The sequence below is a fragment of the Monomorium pharaonis genome, chromosome 5 (genome assembly GCF_013373865.1).
Source record: "Monomorium pharaonis isolate MP-MQ-018 chromosome 5, ASM1337386v2, whole genome shotgun sequence".
Classification (NCBI taxonomy): domain Eukaryota; kingdom Metazoa; phylum Arthropoda; class Insecta; order Hymenoptera; family Formicidae; genus Monomorium; species Monomorium pharaonis.
The window spans coordinates 28,374,223-28,400,275 of record NC_050471.1 but is presented as its reverse complement, the minus strand read 5'-3'; the positions used below and the strand labels follow the sequence as shown (position 1 = coordinate 28,400,275).

At 35.9% G+C, this 26,053-nt stretch overlaps 3 protein-coding genes across 3 annotated transcripts in view; all 3 read left to right on the top strand.

Annotated features, from left to right (window-relative positions):
- Positions 1-21,689, top strand: part of LOC105831196 (chitin synthase chs-2) — a 30,259-nt gene extending 8,570 nt beyond the window's left edge. Inside the window, exons 2-20 of the mRNA XM_012671177.3 lie at positions 3,221-3,334; positions 3,692-3,942; positions 4,639-4,932; positions 5,615-5,824; positions 6,914-7,255; positions 7,789-8,180; positions 8,332-8,599; positions 9,034-9,296; positions 9,449-9,659; positions 9,750-9,997; positions 11,018-11,210; positions 11,898-12,052; positions 12,571-12,876; positions 14,647-14,894; positions 16,200-16,503; positions 17,266-17,442; positions 19,647-19,808; positions 19,965-20,193; positions 20,767-21,689. Of these exons, the coding sequence (XP_012526631.1) occupies positions 3,222-3,334; positions 3,692-3,942; positions 4,639-4,932; positions 5,615-5,824; positions 6,914-7,255; positions 7,789-8,180; positions 8,332-8,599; positions 9,034-9,296; positions 9,449-9,659; positions 9,750-9,997; positions 11,018-11,210; positions 11,898-12,052; positions 12,571-12,876; positions 14,647-14,894; positions 16,200-16,503; positions 17,266-17,442; positions 19,647-19,808; positions 19,965-20,193; positions 20,767-21,101 (4,701 nt within the window). The 5' untranslated portion in view covers position 3,221 and the 3' untranslated portion in view covers positions 21,102-21,689. The remainder of the gene's footprint in view (positions 1-3,220; positions 3,335-3,691; positions 3,943-4,638; positions 4,933-5,614; positions 5,825-6,913; positions 7,256-7,788; positions 8,181-8,331; positions 8,600-9,033; positions 9,297-9,448; positions 9,660-9,749; positions 9,998-11,017; positions 11,211-11,897; positions 12,053-12,570; positions 12,877-14,646; positions 14,895-16,199; positions 16,504-17,265; positions 17,443-19,646; positions 19,809-19,964; positions 20,194-20,766) is intronic.
- Positions 12,981-14,664, top strand: LOC105831202 (chitin synthase chs-1). Its single transcript, XM_012671183.3, has one exon. The coding sequence runs from the start codon at positions 13,291-13,293 to the stop codon at positions 13,609-13,611; it is 321 nt and encodes a 106-aa protein (XP_012526637.1). The 5' UTR covers positions 12,981-13,290; the 3' UTR covers positions 13,612-14,664.
- Positions 21,690-22,893: 1,204 nt separating the features above from the next.
- LOC105831195 (nucleoside diphosphate-linked moiety X motif 8) lies at positions 22,894-25,871 on the top strand. The gene is made up of 3 exons (XM_012671176.3): positions 22,894-22,938; positions 24,040-24,273; positions 24,738-25,871. The coding sequence occupies exons 1-3, from the start codon at positions 22,894-22,896 to the stop codon at positions 25,221-25,223; spliced, it is 765 nt and encodes a 254-aa protein (XP_012526630.1). The 3' UTR covers positions 25,224-25,871.
- Positions 25,872-26,053: the final 182 nt, after the last annotated feature.

Genomic DNA, 26,053 nt, shown 5'->3' with positions numbered 1-26,053 from the left:
TTAGATTTCTAAAAATTGAAATAGAAATGTTGACAGTCTATGTCTTTTCTAGAATTTTTTTTGAAGTTCTTGAGATTTATTCTGTAATTTGATAGAACTTGAAACATCTTTTAGAAATTACAGGATGAAAACACTTAAAAATATTTCAGAATTCACGTATGTGAAGAATTTTAAAGAAATTGTAGACTTTCTCGATACTTCTGAAAAGTGTTCCAGTTCGTGTAAGACTTCATCGAATAATTTTCATCAAGAAGTAACCAAATTTCTGGAAAGAGGCATCTGCCTGAATTACGACGTATCGTAATCGGCGTAGGGCTGATCGATTCATTAGAAACTCTTGGCTCTCAACCGCCGGGCTGTCCTCAATCAGTCGGATTCCCTTTCGCAAGCAACGACAGTTCGTCGCACTCGATCGCGTGCACCGTCCCAGAAACTTATTATTCCGAATTGGTAGCTAACGGTACGCGACTTCCTCACACCTTTCGTCGCGACTCGCGGAGGGAATTCCAAAAGGAAAATAAAAAAGAAATCGATCAGAAATTAAAGTTTTTAAAGAGTTTTTTTTTTTCGAGTAAATTAGAAAATAAATCACACAACAAGCACAATGAGATCCGCTTTGCCTCTTTATTCGTTCATCTCTGCTTGATCAGTATTCTCTTGATTTTAAAGAGTATTTAATGTAAATTAAAGAAATTATTTTTCGCAAAAAATTCATTTACAGTTTTTCGGGGAAGGGAGGATTTAAAGATGCTCTTGAGTATCGTTAGTAACTGTGTTGCAAGTCTGACAAAATCTATCGGCGCGCAGTTTAAAGCTAAGAAATTTAATTTAATAGAAAAATTATATCCAGATAGCACAGAGATTAAAAAAGGACTCAATTATATGTCACCAACTATGAATTCTTTTTGAGATGCAAAAAAAATTATTTTTATAAAAAAGATCTCAAAAGGAATTCATAATCGGTGACATAATTGGTGATATACAAGTGAGTTCTTTTTGAACGTTCTGCGCTATCTGGGTATTCATCACCAAGAACCGATGTAGACCGTCAGGCGATCTACTTAATCCATTGATATGTATAAATTAAGAGGATGCTAAAGCCGTCTGTTTTACCGACATTCTGTTCAACCATTTAGTTTCGAATTGAATTTACAGAATTAAAAATTCTTGTACATGTTTAAAGTGCGTATACACAAATAAACCCGAGGACGATTAGATAAAGAGCAAAAATGCAAAAAAATATTAAAGTTTATTTGTTTATAAAAATATTTGCTTCAAAATACAAGTGACGTAGCTTATACAAATGAATGGCGTCCCGCAGTTCGGAATAAATTGAGGAATAAGACTATATTCGTTAAATTACGATTAAAAACCATAAAAAAAGATATTTATCAAATTTTCAGAAATCTGTAGTGAAAGCGCTTAGATGAATAAAATTTGATCACACAAATATCTTTTTTTAACGGCTTGTAATCGTAATTTGACGAATATATTCTTATTCCTCAATTTATTTTAAATCGCGGGACACCATTCATTTGTACGTATAAGTTACATAACTTGTATTTTAAAGCGTAATATTTTCATGAACAAGGATAAACAAATGACTGTACATTATCGACCTGAATCAAGTTTGATGGGCAGAGGGTACAATTATTGGAAATTTTTAACTCGTATATATTAACGTAAAAAATTGCCTCGATTATTAATTATTGAACGTTCGATCGATTTAATTGATAACCGAACTGAGGCGAGTCTCTCTCTCTCGCTTCGCGAAAACCTCTTCTCTTTCTCGCGGAGTGCATTCCACGGTGCACATCGCGGCGACACCCGTCGCCTCCTTATCGAGAGACGTAGACGAAAAAACGCGCGGACGACGTATCCCGAGGTGGACAGGGGGGTGAGGGGAGGGGATGAAAGAGCGCGGAAAAGAAAAGACCGGGGAGGGTGAGCGCGTCGAGGGAACTAGTCAAGCGGCGGATTTTAGGAATGACCGGGGGGTCCGGGGGAACGCGCGGGGTAGCCGTCGCCGAGGGATATGCCTCCGCGGCTCGGCCTCGAGGGCGGCAACGGCCGCGGAACGGCGCGGCGCGCCCGGACCCGCTGTTGCCGCCGAGTTACAGTGGACGTCCTTGCTACGTTATCTGCCACGTCGTTCGTTTCGTTTCAAGCCTTTCACTTTCAGCTACGGAGAGTCCAGGAACCAGAAACCCCGGATCTCTCTCTCTCTCTCTCTCTCTCTCTCTCTCTCTCTCTCTTTTTCTCTCTCCCTTTTCCTCTCCAGCCGCGGCTCGCGGGCCCGCCGCCGAACAAAGGTACGCGCGCCCCCGCCGAGGGAGGAGGAGGAGGTGGAGGAGAGGAGGGGAAGTCTTGTGCCAGATGTTGAGGAGAGATAATTGCGCGAACGCGCGATGACGGGCCCGCGATACGCGCCAAGTTCGTTAGGTCACCGTCTGTTGAAAATCATGCAGATCGCGGCGATTTGAATTGATTAATGATAGGCCGACGAGTAATTAGCGTGTTTCGCTGTGGCTGCAGCCGCGAACGTAATGACGCGTGGACGGAGAGCGGTGTTTGTTGATTAAGAAAGGCGAGATAATGAAATTTACGGGTTAAGCGAGGGAGACATGCAGATCGCGTGAACTCAAGGATGAGAGAAGTTGAAGGCCGACGAGAAGTCAGGGATCGCGATAAAAATTAAAAAATTAGGAAGAAGTGGTTTTCAATTAAGTCTCGCGACTTATTGTTGATTTAATTTTATGTTCCTATGTGAAAATTATTATTATTTATTAGTCTAATCTTACTAATCATTATTAATTTAAGTTTTCAATCTTACGTAGCTTAGATAGATTATTGTGTAATTTTCTATTTATTTCTACGCATTTTTTAAATTTTTGTTTTTAACTTTTTTATAGATTATTATTTTTAATTTCTTTAAATAATTAATCCGAAAATAAAAATCCTTACCTTAATTTTTTTTTTTTGTAATTCAATCGAGAAATCTGAAATCCGTTATTTTGACGAGTTTGATGCTTTTGATGGTGTTAATGATATGACCCTCCGGATTCTAACAGTTTCCAAAGAAAACCTTCTTCATTAATTCCTTGCATCATCACTCTCATGCATTTCCTTGTATTATTAACACTTCCGATTATAACAGTTATATTATTTGTTTGAAGAACGGTTGGAAATATAAAATCGTGATAAATTATCAATTTATTAGAATGGCGAAGAATCAACATCAGAATGGCGTAATACCGGGAGGCGGCATGGTGACTGGCCCGGATGATTTTTCAGATGGTGAAAGCACTCCTCTGACTCAGGACTACGTCGGAAGGTACGATTTCATCACCATTAATAGTTCCTTCTCTCTAGGATTTCAAGGATGAAGGAAATGAAATTAAACCAAAATAAAAAATAATTAAAATTGATATAAATGGAAAACTTGAGAGGTATTAAATAATATTAACAAAATTATATTAAATTTTAATTAAAGATAAGAATTAGATTGAGTAAATGAAGAAAATTTTCATTTAAGCTAAGAAGAGATAATTCACTTTTGATTACTTAAACTGACAAATGATATTTCTCCGTCACAGATTTGAATAAAGAAACTTATCGATTGTTGATTAAATGTTCACTTTCGTTTGTCAGCAATGTCGCGACTAATGAACAATTAATCATTTTAATGTAGCCAACGCACGATTGTCGAGACGAAAGGATGGGACGTCTTCCGGAATCCGCCAATGAAGATCGACTCGAACTCGGGCTCCATGGCAAACCAGAAATGCCTGGAGAGGATGGTGCAGGTGATCAAGGTCCTCGTCTACCTGCTCGTGTTCGTCATAGTGTTGGGAAGCGGCGTGGTCGCCAAGGGCACGATTCTCTTCATGACGTCGCAGCTACGGCAGGACAGAAGAATACTCTATTGCAACAGGCAATTAGGTAAAACTTAAACATAAGTTTTACCCAGGCGGAAAAATTCAATTTAATCTCGGTCCATCGAATAAATCCAAATAATTCTGATTTTCGATTATCAACACGCAGAAAAAAAAACAAGTGTCAAATTAACTCTTATATTATATATTCATATGAATGCATTTATTGTTTCATATATACGCAACAATATATAATCTTAGAAGAGTTTGAAAATCTTGAATTTCAACAATATTATAGTCTTATTTCAATACTATAATTGTTATTTCAAGAATATAATATAATTATTTTGATAATTTTGTTCTAAGAAAATTATAATCTACGATTTGAACATACGGTATTTTCTATTTAACATTTTTTTCGTATTCATTCAAGAAAATTATTCTTAAATTACAAGAATATTATTATATAAAGTCTTAAAATAAATCTTCATTCGAGTAAATTTTTTTTATTTAACGCAATGTAATCTCGTTTTAAGATTTTCATTTTGAAACTAAAGGTATTTGTCAAGATAACAATATCCCTTCTTTCTGTGCACGGATGACCGATTGTATATTTACGCGCGCGAAACGGAGCAATTTTATTTCTTATTAAATAATTACAAGAACGTAAAAGAGAAGGAAAGGGAAAAAAGAAAGACACATTTATAACAGCCGGCAATTATTTTACAAGATTCAATCGTTGATAATTGTCATCCCCTTGCAGACCGGGAGAACCAGTACATAGTGACACTGCCCGAGGAGGAGAGGATCGCATGGATATGGTGCATAATAATCGCATTCGCGGTGCCCGAGTTCGGCACCCTGGCGCGCAGCCTCCGCATGTGCATCTTCAAGTCGTGGAAGAAACCGCAGCTGACGCACTTTCTCGTGGTCTCCATCATGGAGACGTTTCACGTGGTGGGCTTGGCCCTGATGTTCCTGGCGGTGCTTCCGGAATTGGACGTCGTCAAGGGGGCGATGTTGACCAACTGCGTGTGCTTCGTTCCCGGATTGCTGGGTAATTCGATGCCGCTTCAATTTCCTGTTTAATTCGATTTCACCTTATTTAGTACACAGAGAGAAAGATTCCTTTAGATTCAATAGACAGTTTTTGTTTGACTATTCCGCGCGGGGCATATATTTCTCTTTGGTTTTAATAAAATTTATATACATTTCTTTAGGTTTGATGAAATTTTTTAGAAACAAAGAAATATATGCTTTGGAATAGTCGAAAAAAAAATTGTTTATTGACTTCAAAGAAATCTTTCTCTCTGTGTAAAAAATTCCAATGTAAGCAAAAGCGGGGGAAAAACGACAAATTAAAAAGGAAATTATAAGGGGATTAAAAAAAGGAGGGTAATAAAGTTAAAACGTTGCAAATGAAACAAAGATAAATGATTGAATAACTCAGAATTATTTGTTTTAATAAATCTAATCTATCATTTGCAGCACGTCGATGTGCATAACGCGTTAGCTCATTTGCATTCGACAAATAAACGCGAAGTGTAATAATATCTGGGATCGACATTTTGTGTTAAACGAATTGCGACGCGGGATCCGCTTGCTTTCGATCGCGGACGCCCGACTTTCGCGTTCGATTTTTCCACGCGGTATTCCGTATTCGCCGAGCGAATAATCATGAAAGTAGTAATCACGCGAGAATAGGCGAAGTGAAACACGCTGCTGCGCACATTTCGCAGGCCTACTTTCCCGTAACAAAAGTAAGGACGAATCCAAGCGGTTCGTTCTGGTTCTCGTCGATATCGCCGCACTGGCCGCCCAGGCGACCAGCTTCGTCCTATGGCCCTTCCTGGACGGCTCGAGGCGAACCCTATGGCTGATTCCCATCGCGCTGCTTCTCGTCTCGTGCGGCTGGTGGGAAAATTACGTCTCCACGCAGAGTCGGATCGGTGAGTTACCTAATTCTTCACGGCCTGAATCTTCCTGTTTCAAATTAAAATCGTATTACGGAAGGGAAAGAAAGACAAACAATCCTTCATAGGACATTTTGCTTATTTAAGGGATTAGATAAATTAACTACACGGTGAGAATTTTCTTTTAAAAGTTACCTGAATAAGGTCGCCGATATTGATGCTTTTCTAAAGCGGCATTATATCACGGAAAGAATTTTCTCTTGAAAATTATTCTGAAAATCGTGGTAATTGTGAGACAACGTAAACCTTGAAGAATTTTACTATATATATTTTTAACATATTTTACTAAAATTTTAATAAAATTTTATAAATTTTATTATACTTTTAGCAAAATTTATTAAAACTTTGCCAAATTTTATTCAAATTTTAGTCAAGTTTAGCAAAATTGGTTAAAAGTATAGTAAAATTCTTCAAGGTTCACGTTGTCTCACAATTACCACGATTTTCAATGTAAATTTTAAGAGAAAATTCTCTCCGTGTATTAATATTGATGAAAACATGATCTATTTAAATTTAAAAAATCAGAACTTATTTTTTAAGTTCATACATTTGTGACTTTTTTTTATGTAGAATCTATTAGAAACGAATCTAATCTAATCTAACTTTTATATATAGTTGCGCTACATGTTGCGTTTTGCGGAACAGCACAAGGTACTTGTGTAATTGATAAAAAATGTTTTACATCAAAGTGAAAGGCTTCTAGGAATCCTTATAGGCATTAACTTGTAAATATTGTGTACAAATAACTTTGTGTTAAAGAAAAAGAAAAAGAAAAATGTAGCTTACTGTGCCAGTTTTGAGATCCAGTTTCTCAGACGTTAATTTTTTATTATGTCACGAAAACATTAATTATTATAAAATATGAGTATTACAAAAACTGCTGTACCACTTGAAGACACTTTTTACGTATTTGTAAAATTTTATTTTTAGCTTTTGTCTAAGAAATTCTATCAAAAAACAAGCTAACATGCCAGTACTGGTGATCTTTATCTTAATTAATTAAATCGTCATGGTTGACTTACAAATGTCTTTTTAACGTCTTTTTTTTCATTTCTTTTCGTGTAGGTCTAATTAGATCGCTCGGCAGAGTGAAGAAAGAAATGCGACTGACTCGCTACTTCACGTACATGCTGGTGTCCGTCTGGAAGATCGTGGGGTTCTTCATCAGCACGACACTGATACTGCACCTCAAAGGGGACAATGTCGGGAATCTCTTCACCATGTTCAGCAGCGCGTTCGGCGACCACAAGATCACCGTCACGTCTATCAAGCCGTTCTCGGCAAACCTGCCCGATCTCGCGGAGATTCTAACGGGCAACATTACCGAGGTCGTCAACGCTGACTTCAACACACCCATCTACGTCCTCCTGCTACAGATCGCCGGCGCTTACTTCGCTTATATATTTGGTAAGAGATATTACTCGGAACTGAAGCTACCAGGAGGAAATAATATAATGTATTTAGGAAAGTAGCATTAAAACTTGAGATATATTGTTATTAATCTAAAATAAGTAAGCTACCCCGCATGAAATGTCTTATTCAAAAGTAGTGTTTCGCATTCACGATAATTTTATCGTGAATTCTGCTTTGCAAAAATCTCGGATTGAACTGTGGTCCAATACTTTTTAGTGCGATATTGAATGCAAAGAACGTTTAGAGTCAAGTGAATTCTTTTGAATGCGAGTGTTAATATTTGAAATAAATTGAATCCTTATTCAAACAGAATTCAGAAGATGTTTGTATGAATATCTTCTGAATTCTATTTGAATTCTGCCTTTTGCAAAAATGTCAATATTTTCAAAATTTTTTTTCACCCCGACATTTTACGCACCGTACGTTTCGATATCTTAATTTAAAGAAAGTATTTTTTTTTTTATTAAACACGTAATTTTTTTATTAGATGATATTTTTCAATTAATCTTCTACATTGTTCCGTTCAGGCAAGTTCGCGTGCAAGATCCTGATCCAAGGGTTCAGTTACGCGTTTCCAGTGAATCTCACGATACCGGTGTCGATCTCGCTGCTGATTGCCGCATGCGGTCTCCGCAACAACGATCCGTGCTTCTTCCACGGCACCATACCGGACTACCTGTTTTACGAGTCGCCGCTGCCAAACTTCCTCAACGACTTCGTGTCGAAGCAGTACGCCTGGGTATGGCTGCTGTGGCTGCTGTCGCAGACCTGGATCACCCTGCACATCTGGACGCCCAAATGCGAGCGTCTCGCGTCCACGGAGAAGCTCTTCGTCGTGCCGATGTACGACTCTCTGCTGATCGACCAGTCGATGGGCCTCAATCGACGAAGGGACGATCAGCCGGAAGTCAAGGTCGAGGTAGGATGTCGAATTCATTATCGTTTCTCGCTGGATTAGATCTTTAACTTATCAGGCCCTGAAACACGCGAGATTATCTTAAATAGAAGCGTGCAATTTTTACTTTGAAAATTGGCTTTTAAATAAAAATTGATATCGGATTGTTCGGCAGGATCTTGCGGAGATAGAGAAGGAGAAAGGTGACGGCGATTACGAGACGATCTACGAGCAGACGGACGGCTCGACCACACCTCCGTCCGCGGTGAAAAACAGCGATCACGTAACCAGGATCTACGCTTGCGCTACCATGTGGCACGAGAACAAGGAGGAGATGATGGAATTCCTGAAGAGTATCCTGCGCCTGGACGAGGACCAGTGCGCGCGGCGCGTCGCTCAGAAATACCTCAAAGTCGTCGATCCCGACTACTACGAATTCGAAAGTGAGTGGCGTTACCTTTGCGCTTGCCGTAATCCATACAAAATTATCTTGATAATTATTCGGGTGAAGAAATGATTTTGTTATCCTTATCTTGATCTGAAATAAAAGAAGTGCTATCTTTCTCCAAACATCCGACTTAATTATATGCAATTTATTCTATCTAAATGATTTATCTAATACTGGACGTTGCATTGGCAACTTGATGAACAGTAATAGGAATGGAAATCACATGTAATCAGTGCAAAATTAACTTAGATAATTTAAAGAAGACAACACTTCTCTTTTTAAGATAAACATGGGAATAGTACACACTTTAATAATCTGGATAAAAATAAAGTTGTTTCCTCACCTCGATAATTTTACGCAGACAACGGCAAACACTGCAACTAAATGTGCCCATCGCTTAATATTTCACTTGGGATTGTATTCTTCCAGCTCATATATTCTTCGACGACGCGTTTGAGCTGTCCGACCACGACGAGAACGAGTCGCAGGTGAACCGATTCGTGAAGTTGCTGGTAGCAACGGTGGACGAGGCCGCGTCGGACGTACACAAAACGAGAATGCACGTGAGAGCACCTAAAAAGTACCCTACTCCGTATGGCGGACGATTGGTGTGGACTCTTCCCGGAAAGACGAAGATGATCGCTCATCTGAAGGACAAGAGCAAGATCCGACACAGGAAGCGATGGAGTCAGGTATGACGTCCGTTCTTGGAAATGAAAACTTCAGGAAATGGATCTGACTAACAAAATTATACATATTTAAAATCGCTCTCCGGCGCGACAGGCGTTAGGAGTTTCTAAGTGGGTCATGTTTCTCATAAGTGGAAATTTAATTCCTTACTTAGGTAATGTACATGTATTACCTGCTGGGCCATCGGCTTATGGAATTACCGATTAGCGTCGATCGCAAGGAGGTCATTGCCGAGAATACGTTTCTGTTAACGCTCGACGGCGATATCGACTTTCAACCGGCCGCGGTGAAGCTCCTCGTGGACCTGATGAAGAAGAATAAGAACCTCGGCGCCGCCTGCGGTCGCATTCATCCGGTCGGATCCGGTAAGTCGTACCGGCACTTAAGGCTGCTGCAATCTCAAATCGCGCCAAGTAGACGTGTAAAGTATTATTACTGTTTCGGAAATGTGCCAGGGCCTATGGTGTGGTACCAAATGTTCGAGTATGCGATCGGTCACTGGCTGCAAAAGGCGACCGAGCACATGATCGGCTGCGTGCTCTGTAGCCCCGGATGCTTCTCGCTGTTCCGCGGCAAGGCACTGATGGACGACAACGTGATGAAGAAATACACGACGAAATCCGACGAGGCGAGACACTACGTGCAATACGATCAGGGAGAGGACCGTTGGCTGTGCACGTTGCTGCTGCAACGAGGCTACAGGGTATGTAGGGTCTGATATCATCACATAACGGTTTCATCCGCTGACATTATTAAATTGAATTCATTCTTACAATCTAAATATTATTTGTACTTTTTGGGGAGCTTTTACTATTTTTTTTATTATTTAATGTAAATTAAATAATAATTATTATAATTAGATTTTTGGCACAAAATGTAAAATTGTTACAGAAAAAAATAAATCCTTACTGCAAATTTTTATTCTTGAATGCTCTATGCTTTTTGATATAAGCATGAAATGCTATCATCAATTAGAAGTATTCATTTACATGAATAATAAATAGATTTATGTAAAGTATATTTTATTCTCAAGAGGGTATTCTTTTTTCTAAAATCGTATATGATTAAAACAAACTTAGATACATAATTCGAAAGCTATTTATTCTTGGATTAAGAATAATATGCTTAAATATTGAGTTAGCAACTTGTGTGAAGTATATTTTATTCTTAAGATGATATTTTTTTTTACTACCCACCGCTGTGTGGCGTGTTATTTCGTGAACAAAATGCACTTTCTTATAAATAAAAGGAGCCAAGAGCGCAGAAGGAAGTAAGATTTCGCCATCGACATGTAACATTAGCTAATTAAAATCAGTCTATAAAAAGGATGGAGAAAAATAAAAAGGACAGAATTATGAAAACTTTTATTCCAAAAAATAATATGTTTAAATTAAATTAAATTTATTTTAGATAAAGTTGACAAAAAGACTCATTGAGAGAAAAATTACAATTAATAAGAGCATATTTAGTAGCATATTAAACTAATGCGATTTTATTCTTTAATTAAAGCAAATTTTGTTTTTAATAAAAAATTTTTTAAATCTTGATTAAGAATAACTTATTCTTAATTGAAGAATATTTATTCTTGGCGCTATTTTAAGTATAAAATATTCTTGAATCAAGATATTTTTGCATTTTTTAAAGAATACATTTTTTTGTGTGATGTTTTATTTAATGTTCTTAATTTATTAAAAATTCTTATTTTTTTAACGTTGTGCTATAGGTGGAATATTCCGCAGCGAGTGACGCTTATACCCACGCACCGGAAGGCTTTAACGAGTTTTACAACCAACGGCGCCGTTGGGTGCCCTCCACCATTGCAAATATTATGGATCTACTGATGGACGCGAAACGCACGATCAAAATCAACGACAATATTTCGCTGCCTTACATCTCTTATCAAATTTTACTGATGGGCAAGTGCTTCTCTTAATTTGATCAAAATGAATTATATTATGTCGTTTGATTTGTTTTAATTAAATTTTAATAACCAAATCTCAGATTACAATTTAACGTGCACAGAAAAAACGAATACTGTTATTTCGACAATACCTGTAGTTTCAAAATGAAAATCTTGAAGTAAAATTATATTGCGTTAAATAAAAAGAATTTACTTAAGTGAAGATTTACTTTAAGATTTTATATAGTTTAATCAAGAAAATGATATTCTTGTTATTTAAAAATAATTTTCTTGTATGGAAAGAAAAAAAATATTGAATAGAAAATATTGTATGTTTAAATCAAAGATTTTAATTTTCTTAGCATAAAATTATTAAAATAATTATATTATATTTTTAAAATAATAATTACAAATATTGAAATAAGATTATAATATTGTTAAAATTCAAGATTTTCAAATTCTTTTAAGAAGATTATATATTACTGCGTATATATGAAACAATCAGTATATAAGAGTTAATTTGACACTTGCATTTTTTTTCTGTGCATAAGTATCCAACTATTAAAATATTTAAATTTTACGTTGTACTTATTTTTATATGTAGAATATTATAATTTTAAATACTGAAATATAAAAATTATTCCAAAGGACATGTTTTGTAAAGTATATCAATTAAAATATTTTTGTGTTATGAATAAAACAGGTGGTACAATTCTGGGACCTGGCACAATCTTCCTCATGTTGGTGGGTGCCTTCGTGGCGGCCTTCAAAATCGACAACTGGACCAGCTTCTACTACAATATCATTCCCATCTTGCTGTTCATGATCGTCTGCTTCACGTGCAAATCGAACGTACAGGTAAGTATGCCGCTTTCGATTCGTCGCGTCTGTGTCCGTGCATATCCGCTTCTTGTCGCGCATTATTGTGATTGTCTTTCGCTCGCGCAAGTCCACTTTCATTGGAATCAGAGTTCTCAATTATAATACCGCATAATGTTATCGCAATAATATATTTCTTCACGCGACGTCAATTCATTTTTCTCACACGGACAGAATTTTCTTTTACAATTTATTCTCACAGTTACAGTAATCGTGGAACAATTTTATTATATAGTAAAATTTAATACAATTTGATTAAATTCGAGTAAAATCTAACCAATTTAATTTTAATTAATTCGTCCAAACTATTCTATAATATAAAATAGTGGTTAAATTTTACTAAAGTTATAGTAATAATACTGTACGATGATTTGAGAATAAATTCTTTCCGTGTGCAACATTCGATTACGACTTTCTATGTGGTGCTCGAATTCGTTTCCGAAGATGTAATCCTCAAGTAGAGAATGGGGAGTAAATTAAGAGTGGGTGGTTTTCAGCTTTTATGCGCCCAGATCCTGTCAACGGGGTACGCGATGATCATGATGGCAGTGATCGTAGGTACCGCCCTACAGCTCGGCGAGGACGGCATAGGCTCGCCCTCGGCGATCTTCCTAATATCATTGTCGGGTTCATTCTTCATAGCAGCCTGTCTACACCCGCAAGAATTCTGGTGCATCGTGCCCGGCATCATATACTTGTTGTCCATTCCGTCTATGTACTTGCTCCTCATACTGTACTCCATCATCAATCTTAATGTCGTATCCTGGGGCACCAGGGAGGTCCAAACGAAAAAGACCAAGAAGGTTCGTCGGTGCCGGGTTCCTTTTTTTTTTAAAATTTATTTTTTAACACCTTGGCACTAATTGAACGGAGGTATCTCTGGTGAACGGGGCTTCTAAAGGGTGAAGGTTCATTCGACCCTCGTATTGTAGAAGTAATATACTTTACTCATCTGCTAAATAGAATGTATTTTAAGCAACTTGAACGGGCGTCTTCTCTAGCGCACTCAGATGAGCCAGAGACTGCGTTCTGGAAATAGGGGGACAATAGGTTTGAGCTTCCCTCGTCAAACGATCCCCCGGCAATTACGCTTCGTCGTAAGAACCCTTCGTGCTTCAGCTTTGCTTGAACTCCAGAACAGAAGGCAAGACTAACGGCACGAAGGTTGGGCGGTCCTTGATGATCGACAGGTGATCGTGGCCGCCGTGATCAGCGCCATGTACGCGATAGTGATGACCGCGGTGATCGTCGCGGTCGCGATAAACATCGTGACCGAGACCGCGATGTCGCCGAGCGCGTGGTTCCTGTTCCTAATAATCGGCCAGTTCGCGAGCGCGGGCCTCCTGCACCCGTGCGAGATCCATTGCCTGATGCACGGTCTGATCTATTACCTGGCGGTGCCCGCGATGTACGTCCTACTAATCATATACTCACTCTGCAATCTCAACAATATCTCTTGGGGCACGCGGGAGGTTGAGGCGAAGAAGAGCCACGCGGTAATTAATCTCGCCCGCTCTACTAACTCCGGACTAATCTAACCGCGGTGACTCCCTCGCGATATATCGACTTCCGCAGCTTTGTACATACGCAAGGTTTTTTTTGTTTTTCAATTAATCTGTTAAGGAATATGCGGCACATTGAAAATTTTAATTTATCTAAAATAAAGTTTTTTTGTTTAGAAATATATTTTTTATCGATTCTGGAATGAATTAACAAACAGAAGAAGTGAAAAGTTTTTTCTAGAATTTTTCCTTTTCAATTTTAAGAGGATGCTAAAGCCGTCTGTTTTATCGACATTCTGTTCAACCTTTTAGTTTTGAATTGAATTTACAGAATTAAAAATCCTTGTACACAAAAATGCAAAAAATGGATTGAGGAATAAGACTATGTTTGTCAAATTACGATTTATAAAAACCATAAAAAAAGATATTTATCAAATTTTCAGAAATCTGTAGTGAAAGCGCTTAGATGAATAAAATTTGATCACACAAATATCTTTTTTTAACGACTTGTAATCGTAATTTGACGAATATATTCTTATTCCTTAATTTATTCCAAATCGCGGGACACCATTCATTTATACGTATAAGTTACATAACTTGTATTTTAAAGCAAATAATTTTCATGAACAAGGATAAACAAATGACTGTACATTATCGACCTCAATCAAGTTTGACAGTTTAGCCTGTCATCCTCTTAATGATCTACCTTTGATTTTTTTAGTAGGAATATAATAATAAAAATATCGAAATATATTAAATTGATTAAATTAACAATAAAATAAAAATATTATTTTGTTAATTTGATTGTGAAATATTGAAATATAATTAGATATGTATAATGTATAGTTAATATTGTAAACTTGATTTCTAAAAGATTATTTATTCTACTAAGATCCTTTCGCTCGTAATGAAATTTCTTTCTTCAAGCAAATCATTAGTGGGTTGTTTCCTTGGTATACATTCTACTGTATTATACAATCAATTCAACTAACTTAATTAGCGCAACTTCACGAGAGGCACACAGTGAGTAAGAATCGAGTGCGTTTCATCACGATTGTTCATGCGATTCAGGAACTCGAACAAGAGAAGCGGGAGGCAGAGGAGGCGAAGCGCAAGGCCAAGCAGAAGTCTCTGCTGGGCTTCCTGCAGAACGGCGCGGGTACCAACGACGACGATCAGGGTTCCATCGAAATCTCGCTGGCCGGCTTGTTCAAATGCTTGCTGTGCACTCACGGCAAGCCGTCTGCCGAAAAGCAGCAGCTCGTGGCGATCGCGGAATCGCTTGAGCAGCTCGGCAAGCGACTCGAGACCATCGAGAGGTAGGAAAGATAATGGCGTCTAGACCGGATCGACGAAATCGATTATCGCTATAAAATCAGAAGAGATGATTTCTTTAGAGAATTCTCACAAAGGTGAAAGGCACTCCAAGTTACGAAGCAAAGCATTTTCGATCGCTGGAGGACATCGACTCTTCATAAAAAGAAAAAAAAACTATTTTCTCTACTCTTTATATAAGAGAAGCAAAGTTATCACATTATTCTGATGAAAAATTTCTAAAAAGTGTCTAAAAATTAAGCTTAAGAAATTTTCTAAAAAAGTTTTAAAATTTATATACATAGTAAAAAATTTTATGTTTTCTTGTTAAAAAATATCTGGTTAAAACTTTTATGTTAAAATTTAACATATTTGCTTGTTACTTTAATATATTGCTGTTGTGTTAATTCAAGTAAAGTGTTAAATTATTAGAATAACTAAAAAAAAAGTATAAAAGTAACACAATGTGCACGTACTTTTAATTTTACACAATAAACATGTTCCTTATTATTAGTGATAGGATTTAGCTGTTAAAATTGACAGAAAAAAATGTTAAATTTACTCTATAATTGAATTTTAACAAGGACCATTTTATTTTTGAGAACTTTACTATTTACCTCGAGATGGCGCATTTTTCGTAAAAAAGATTTATCTATTAGGTGAATAAAAGGGGCTCGCCAAGAACAGAGAACCAAGTACGATTGCATTTACATATATTATAATATTGGACTGATTCCAATAATATATACACAAAATTTTTATCGATGATCCTGGAACAATCTATAAATGCAATTGTAAAAATTATTTTCAACATTTCTAAAATAATTATTATTTAACATATATAATATGTTAAATTAATATAACGTTTTAAAATAATATAATGATTGTGTTAAAATAACATATATAATATGTTATTGTTACACGTATATGTTACATTAACATTATTATAATGTTAAAGTAACATATTATATTACATGTGTTACTTTAACATATTTTCTCATTAAATTGTTACATAAAAATTATGTTAAATTATAAAATTTACATTTATTTTTATGTTAAAATATAACATAATATTTATGTTGCTACTTAACATATGCTTAATATGTTAAATTAACAGAAAAATTTCTGTAGACCGTTTTGGACGTGCGATATCTGTTAAATTTAAATTTAAACAAATTTTCTTACTGTGTAGAAACACTGAAAAATTAATTATGTCAAGTATTATGAAAAGAAAATTCTCACCAGGGGAGAAGGGTAATTGTTTTACCTTTAACTCGATTAGATTCTCGAAGAGTAATCTTCTTTTACAGAGCGGTGGATCCTCACAGCCACGGACGGCGAAGAGCCTCTTCCGTGGGTTCACGCACCGCCGACCACCTAGGTGCCATCGGCGAGGGTCCCGAGGACGACGAAGGCAGCGAGACGGAGACAGTGACCAGTCAGAACACCGAGGGTAACCGCGACGGCAGCAACTTCCTCTCACGGCCATATTGGCTGAACGACGACGGCCTGAAGAAGGGCGAGGTGGACGTGCTGTCGCTGCAGGAGGAGCAGTTCTGGAAGGACCTGCTGGAAAAGTATCTCTACCCGATCGACGAAGACAAGACGGAGAAGGTAACACGACGAAACGCTGGGACTTTACTCAATTTTTTTTAAACTTTTGTGAAGAAGAAATTAGTTGGAATTTTTATTTTCTTCAAAATTTCAGCCAATTTTTGTCGTAATATTTTTTATGCGTCAAAAGATTTTTATTCTGCACTTTAACTGGAAATTGTTTAAATTTTATAAAGAAATACATTTAAGATAATAATTTGATCATTAATGTAAATTAACTTTTTTTTTATTATGCAACAGAATAAAATTTCGGGATCAGGACTAGTTTTTTTCCGCGCTAAAATCCGCGATATGTCTTTGTCATTGCAAGTTGTCGATCAAGGATGAAGAAACAAATTTATCTTTATGAATATTTACATTTGTGCTAATCAACTTGTTTTATATTATTTTCTACTAGAAAGAAATAATCGCGTGACTGTTTAGAAATTAAAATCTGAAAGATCTATAGAACCCCCCGCTTTTTAGTTATTATTAGCTAATTTAGTTATTACAGTGAAATAAACAAAAAAATTCAATTCAATTAAACTAAATCAAAATTTGAAGAAAATTATTTTTTGGTTAAAAATTATTAAATTACGGGAAAGAGAATTCTTGGCCATAAAAAAAAAAAAAATTTTTTAAATGTAAATGGGAAGGATCGAAATTCATCGGAAATTTAAATTAAATCGAAGGTGACTTTCATGTTTCGCAGAGGGTATTTGTGTTAATTGAGTAATTCTCATATATTTGAATTAATGTATAACGTCATGCTGCTCCGATCAGGCACGAGTCGCCAAAGATCTAAAGGACCTACGCGACCAGAGCGTCTTTGCGTTCTTTATGATGAACGCCCTCTTCGTCCTGATCGTCTTTCTGCTGCAATTGAACAAAGACTTGTTGCACATCAAGTGGCCATTCGGCATCAAGACGAACGTCACATATGACCATACCACCATGGAGGTAAAACCAGCTCCGTCGGCGCCTCGCATCCTCGATCATGGATTTATCTCTGGCAAATCTCAGTTTTTACACACGATAAACCACCTTTAGCTCGAAAATCTGCGCGCGTATTAAATAAAAAATGTATCGAGTTACTTGCAATCGGACGAACGGATCGTTTGTCCGAGATAACGAAGGATCGACGGATCGACGGACCGCCCGACGGGGTTTCCTTACTTGCTATTCTAATCTTGTGCCGTCTCTTTTTCTTTCTGTTTCTCTCGCATTTACCACGCAACAGGCCCGCGTCGCCGCCGACCTGATCGAGCTACGCAACAAGAGCGTGTTCGCGTTTCTAATGTTCAATGCGTTGTTCGTTCTGATCGTATTCTTGCTACAGCTGAACAAGGATCAGCTGCACGTTGTCTGGCCGCTCGGCGTCAAGACCAACATCACCTACGTTGAGGAGACCTCGGAGGTATCCGATGATCAAGCATCAGGGGAAAGGACTCGGTGCCACGGTGGTGTCCCCGTACACATGGTGTCTCGTTGAAAATTGCCCTCGATGCGTTTGGATGCTCGTTTTCTATTTAGTTTATTAGTATGGGACTCGTAGAAATTTTGCAAGCTAGAATTAATTAAATTAATAAAGTTTAAAATTTAATTAAAAGGTCATTTAAATTAGAATTAATCTGATTATTTATTTAGTCAAATTAAGAATTAAAAGATTACCTTTAGGAATGATAATAATGAAAGTTTGTTAAAAATTACGAATTCTTTATTCTGGATTTTCAATTATTAGAAAATTAAGTCTCCAGATTTAATTTTTAATAATATTTCGAGTGTCTCGAGATAAGTTTTTATCGGATTATCTGAGCACCCCAACGCATCGAAGACAAGCATTGTACCTCGGTGATGACATTGCACCTGATCCAACATATACATATAGTTTTTTTTTTTATGTCATTAACCCAATTGGCTCGTTCGACAGCACGTGGAAGGTCTCTGATTAATATTCTCACGCACAGGTACCTCACCTTCACCTGGGTCGAATGGAATGGAATGACATGGGGGGGTGATTTCTAATGACCCCGACTAGAAATAAGATTAATGTCACAATAACATATTCCCGTTGTCTCCTTCTTAGATCGGTTCATGAAATAAAATTAAACTTTAATAATTTAATTGCACAATCGATGTAAAAATAAAGATAAATATCGAGAGAGACCTGTTCTTTGAAAAAAAAAACTTGAAACTAATAATTTTTGGGAAACTCTTCAATTCTCGGATTAATGAAAGTTAATAGTTTTTATTCGATGTAATTTTCATTGTTGCTATTAAAACTTGTATTTTTCTAATAAAAATGGAAATTTTATCAAAACTAATCATTGATGTCAAAACATCATCATTTCGATTCGACGTCGAATTGATGTCGAATTCATTATCGTTTCTCACTGGGTATTGTCCCGCAAATAATAATTGTTATTAAAAAATTAATTAAGTAGCATTCAAGAGAATAGAACCGTCTCTCTATGTAAAAATCTCGAGATCCTTAAATCCGAGGTTCTACGGACTCCTGAGACCTGTAGATCCTCGGAGTCGCGTCTCTTTCCCTTTTTTATTGTTGTATCTAACTTTGATTATGCACCATATTGCCAGCTGTGGCAGCCCGGACGTGCACCACTAATACGTAACGCGATAGTTGCTTTCAGTGTCTTCTCATCGGGGGGCTCAACCGAGCCTGTCTCCCTTCGTTCTTAAGTGTGTGTGTGTGTGTGTGTGCGTGTGTATAAATATTTTGTATATTTATGTACATAGGTGTGTTGTCACATAGGTATGTACATCTTAACACGCACGAAAATCACCGATGATTATGGAATCTTAACTGTGCTAACTGTGTCCTTATAATTGTTCTTAATCGATGCACAATACTCACGAAGGGACAATCCCCGATGGCGATCAGTCAGTTATCAATCTACCGTTCTCTGCCTCTCCGTGAATGTAATTCAAAGGTGAAGTTCGCGGGAAGATAATTCGAGGCCTAGAATCAAGAATTATTTGGAAAACTAAACTCAATAAACTAAATCAGCTGACAATTTGAATCGTTTTGAAATTAAATTAAGTTAAATGTCTACGCGCTTGCGGATCGCTTCCGGTCGCCATCGGGCTTCTCCCAATGAACGACGGCTCGTCGCAACGCGGTCTACACACGTGCAATTTTGCAGGTGCACATATCGAAGGAGTACCTGCAACTCGAGCCGATTGGTCTTGTGTTCGTCTTCTTCTTCGCGCTGATATTGGTCATACAGTTCACCGCGATGCTGTTCCACCGATTCGGCACGCTGGCCCACATTCTGGCCAGCACCAGCCTAGACTGCTGCAAGAAGGTACGTCTCCCTTTCCCTCCCATACGCCTGTCGAATTGTTGTAAGGAAGCTTGTCACGGCGGTTTAAATGATGGACTTCTTGTGGCAATAATTTGAGATAAATTGCGTCCAAACTGTCTTTTATGTTCAAACGCACACTCGATGATCTTTTCGCAGACGAAGGATCTCTCCGAGGAAGCTTTGCTGTCGAAACACGCGGTGGACATAGTGAGAGATCTTCAGAGACTGGACGGGATAGAAGGCGACTACGAGGAGGGCAGTGGTAGCGGGCCCGGTAGACGGAAAACGATCCGAAACCTGGAGAAGAGCCGCAGGAAGACGCAGGCGATCAACACGCTCGACGTGGCCTTCAGGCAACGTTTCTTCAGCATGAACGAGAACGCGGGTAAGCAAGTGCTTACGTACACGGGCAGAATTTTCGATGAATTTTACTGTGATTTTAATGAAATTTTCTTCTAAGTCCATGACTTTCGCGATTTTGAACGTGGAGCTCGGTTAAAAATTTTTCATATAAAAGTATGTAAAAATCTGTAGAATTATGTATCAAAAATGTCCGTGCAAAATTTTATATTGTATATTTTTATGTAATTTTACATAATTTTATATAATTTTATAGATTTTGCAGATAGCACAAAATATTATCATAAATATTCATAAATATTTTACAAATTTATTTTCAAAAAATATTTTTCAAAGATTATATAATTATTTTCATAAACCATTTAGAAATGATGCAAAAATTATTATCAAAAATATATAGTATATATTTTTAAAATGTACTGAAAAATACTTATGGTATATGAACTTGAAATATTTTTTATATTCTTTGATAATAATGGTATAAATATTTATTTTAAATATTTTCACAAATGTTTATCATAATTTTTTTTTATACCTCAGCAAACTCGGACATAAAAATATGTACAAAATATTTATCACAAATATTTCTCCTTCGCAGGCTTGTCGAGGAACATGTCGACGCGTCGCGAGGCGTTTAAGGCGTTCGAGGGCAGGCGCAACAGCATAATGGCGATGCGCCGGAAGTCGCAGATGCAGACCCTGGGCGCGAACAACATATACGGCATGGCGGGCAACCCCCTCGGGATCCAGGGTCGGCCGTCCCGCAGCAGTCAGATATCCGTGAAGGACGTGTTCGAGGGCCACCCGGCCGCGACGTCCGGGGGCCACGTGAACGCCGGCTACGAGGGCGACGACAGCCCCGGTAACAGCCTGCGGCTGCAGAACCTCGGCGGCAATCAGGTCACGTGGCGAGAGGCGAACTCTAACGTGTGATTGGGAGTTAACCACGTCCGTCCTGGCCTCTTCGTAGCGATAGATTTAAAAAAAAAAAAGAACGAAGAATTTATTTATCCGGCAAATTTATTTATCGACTAGCTCGTTTCCGAGTCAAACCTCTCTAACGAATCTCTGAAAAGTTGCACGAAGGTATTGTCGTGCTCCTCGCAATTTCGACCCTCGGTGTCCTTCTTTTCCTCAGCGCGAATGAAGGGCCGTTCTCGAGATTGTGTGAAATCGCCGACGCTACTCGGCAATTGTAATGAAAATCAGCGTGCGGATTTGAAAAGAAATGAATATTGGACTACTTAGAAATGAGTTTTTCAAGTTACGAGCTGATCAAGAGGATCCACGTGATTTTTAAGAGAAATTAACTGTATTTACCACGAAATAATTTATAATTTTACAAATACAAGGAAGAAAGAGCGGCACGCGAATTTAGCTAATGTAGCACAATCGTACATCTTTTTCACGTACGTTCCCTCTAGAATACATTTTACATATTTTTTAAAATATTTTTTACATTCTACCATCGCTCTTCATAAGCTCTTTCTTGTCATTCATATCGCATTTATTCGAGATCCATAAAAAAAAACATCCTGTATCGTAACGTTGTATTAAAATAGGTAATATGTTACCTTTTCTTCTTTTAACTGCACTTTCTGTACATTTTTCTGCATTTCTCTTTCTTCCACATTTCGATATAGTTTTTAAATAGATGTACACCATTTCTTCTTTTCGTGCAGAAAGTACAATGTTAACGCAGTTAAAAGAAGCTGACCTAATTCTCGTATTGTTATCGTTAAATAAATCAACGGTGACCGCGATGATTACGCTTACTCGTTCCGTCTTTTTGCATTTTTTTTTTTTGTGATAAGACCGATATTTAAGTAGAAACTTGTGTATGGATGCACGAATATGTATGTATGCAAATTGGATGTATATATTTGAGAAATGAATTTGAATGCGTATAGTATAAGAATAATAGTAATAGTATTGGAAGCAATAATAATAATAATAGTAATGTCACAGATGTGGAAAATTTTAAATAAACTTCATGCAAATAAAATTATATCTTCATATTCTTTATCCCCTCTAGAAGCAAAATACATAATATATAAATTATACACGTATTTATGTATGCTAATTGTAAAAAAAGATCATATCAATTTTATATTCATCATTTTAGAGTCCCAATTAAGAAAAAGTGATATTTTTTATGAAGTCAAGGTTTCTGGCCTTTAAATGTTAAATTTTAATTACTTTATTGGGACCTATTTATGAATAACGTTCGTATAACGTAGCACATCTCAAGATAAAAAAAGAGTCAGAAAAGTAAATAAAAAAACTAATAAAATAAATTTATTAAGGATTTTATGATAAATTAATTAACAATATTAATAAGTGTTATTTTAAACTCCTAGTATACTTAATAACATTTAATTGCCTTATTTTATTATTTTTAAAAGTATATATATATATATACACTTTGCATAAAGTGCAAAAAGTACATGAAAATTGCGTTTCAAAATTTACTATCGATACTAAGAACAATAACGTAATTATATAATAGATATTTTCAATAAATTTTGAAACGTAGCCAAAGTACAAAGTACAAGTACGAGCAGTCCTTTTTTTATACGGCATAAAATATAGCGGCAGGATAGGGGGAGACATCTGCGAGCTGCTTTGCGAACTTCAGTTGATTTTAGTAATCGGAGCATTCGCTCGCTCCACGTCTCGTCGTGATCACGGTTTAAGAATCCATGTCACGATAATCTGCCGATTGATGAGATTACCTGCAGCGTTAATGCGTCCTTTGCTACGTGCCTTCGTAAGTGTCTCATGAAATATTATTAATATTTTGAAAAAGAGAATTTTGCGCTCTCGCGCATCACACATAGCGCGTTCACGTCATTCTCCTACATACCATATGCGCGCGCTACTAAACTAATCATAAATAGAACTGTGTTCCAAAATCCACTGCCAATGCTGAAAATCTCTAGTACAGCGTGACGTATGCTGTAAATTTTCAATGCTTCAAATGGCTGCTTTTAATTTAAATTTAAAACCGCTAGACCAATGATTATTTTATGCAAATTAATATGGCGATTCTACGCTGGATGCTCATTGGCTTAATGATTCCATGCTTATGCTACGTGCGTTTTGTATGTTTGAATTTTCTATTTAAAAGCCCAGATAACACACAATATTTATAAAATATTTACAAAATAATTATAATATTTATTTGAATATTTTATAAATATTTTTGTCTTAGATTTGACAGATTATAAAAATTTATCATAAATATCATAAAAATATAAAATATTTATAAATATTTAGAAAATGTTACTACAAATCTTTATTTTTTATTTACCATAAATATTGCGTAAAATATTTAGTCTATATATTTTAATAATATGAATAAAGACTTTTCCTTCATGTATAAAAAAATATGTATAAAATATTTACATATAATATTTGAAAAAAATAAATAGAAATAAATATTTATCATAAATATTGTGTGTTGTCTGAGTGGTTTTTCTCATTCTACTTCTTAAGTATATATATTTATAATATCGTTTTAAGTATAATTTTTGAGGATTTCTCCTCAAAACAACATGACAAACAAAGTAGAATGGTTGAAAATTTATATTTTATTTACATTTAAAAAATCTTTAGTTTTAAAAATGTTGATTTCTATTTTAAATTATATAATATATTATACTTATTGTCATAGATTTATATTCTGTATGTCTTTTTTTAACCATTTACCCTAACTTTATTAACAATTAAGTTACATTTTATAGATGTAGGAGAATAGTCACATTTATATATAAAGTTTTAAAGATTTTATTAGAAATTTACTATCAATGTGTACTATAATTTTGCGTAAAGACTATGCTAAAAATATTCTAATTATCTTTATTTGAAGTCTATAGCATCCAAACATCACGTCGACATGGTCGATTCCAGTCTGCAACCTGTGATAGTGCTTTCGGAAAACAACCGTAAGGCTTGCATCGAGAAATTCAAGTCCATTCAAGTACCAAAAGTGCGTAGGAAAGTACCAGAAGCAGCCGTTTTAGTTCCGTTATGTCTGTATAAGGGAGAACTCGGTTTCTTATACACGCTGCGCTCCATGAAGATGACATCGAATCGAGGACAGGTCAGTTACTTTTATGTTTTTAATATCTACTACAAAAGTTAAATAAATTTACATGAATATGTATGTTCTAAATTTACAAATTTTACTCTTTAGGTTATTCAAATACAATTTGTACAATTAAATTTATTGTATAATAGAAATGTGCAAATCAATTTTTTGATGCTCAAATTGAACCGTTGAAATATCACTTTTACTTAACATTATAATTATTGTTAGGATAAATTTTAATATTTAGATTAGAAGAAGGATTATAAGAAAAATAATATTTATTATATGATATATTTATTTTAAATATTAAAAGAAATAATTAATATAATGTGAATTATATTTGAAACTTTTAGATTCGAAATTTTCAAATAATTTGAATCAATTCGAATCAAGTAAGGTTCGATTTGTATTCGAATAATTCACATATTTTTATTTTAAAGTAAAAAATTTAATCTTTCCAAGGATATCTGTTTTAGGTATCCTTCCCAGGTGGCATGCGCGACGAGGAAGACGTCGATCTGCAGGAAACCGCGTTGCGCGAAACGTGGGAAGAGTTGAAGATTCCCAAGGAGAAGATCGACGTGTGGACCACGGGAAATTTCATCGGCAAAACCAACGTTAATGTAATGCCGGTATTGGCCTATATCGGTGAGATAGTGCCGGAGCAACTGGAGATCAATCCAGATGAAGTAGAGGAGGCGTTTGTGGTCAGTCTACAGAAATTATGTGACCCTGAGCTAATTCGTTTTACGAGTTTCCGCGATCCAGTTGTGACTCTGCCGTGTTACCTGGGTGGGAAGTACCGCGTCTGGGGATTTACCGGTGCTATTACTCACATGGTACTCGAATGCTTGGTGCCACATGTCTATAAGTATAAATACTTTTCAGTACAACCGATACGGAAGGAGGTGCAAACGAAATCGGATAATTTCGATTCTGACGCGACAGTTTCGAAGATATGAAGAGCAGAATAGAGTAAAGGAATTAGAATACAGTATTAAGAGCAATAAAATTTTTATGAATTCAAATTTCAACGCTGACAGATTTTCACGTTCATACGCACCCAGATAGCACAGAAAGTTCAAAAAGAACTCAATTGTATGTCACCAATTATGAATTCTTTTTGAGAATTATTTTGCAAAAAGAATTATTTTTATAAAATTTTTATAAAAATGATTTTTTTTTGCATCTCAAAAAGAATTCATAATTGATGACATACAATTGAGTTCTCTTTGAACTCTCTGTGCTATCTGGGCAATGATCAAAATTATCGGGGTCGCAATGGAATTATATTTAAAAAAATAATATTTTTCTATTAATTGAAATTTGAATTCACTAAAATTCTACAAATTTTAAATTCCATATATGTATAAATTTTCGAATAGTCACTTTATAAAAATTTTCTTTAGAATTAATTGTTCAACTCTAATTCCGTAAGTTTGAACGGAATAAAATTTAGGGACGGAATAATATATATTTGTTATAAAATTTAAGTATTACAAATTTTGTAGGGGACGCGGAAGTTAGAATACCCTCTGGTTAAAGGGTAGAATTTTTAAAATGTTAATTTTTTTATAACGATTGATAACAAATAAATCTATAAGAAAAAATATGTTTTTTTCTCATCCTGTTTTTAGCAAATATACATGAGATATTTTAATGAATGTAAAAATGCTCGAACCTTTGCTTTATACAATATATTCATCAGATCAAAAAATATTAGTCAACAAAAGTTGATTTTATAAACAGAGACTTATATAATAAAAATATTAATTATTACAAAATATAAAAG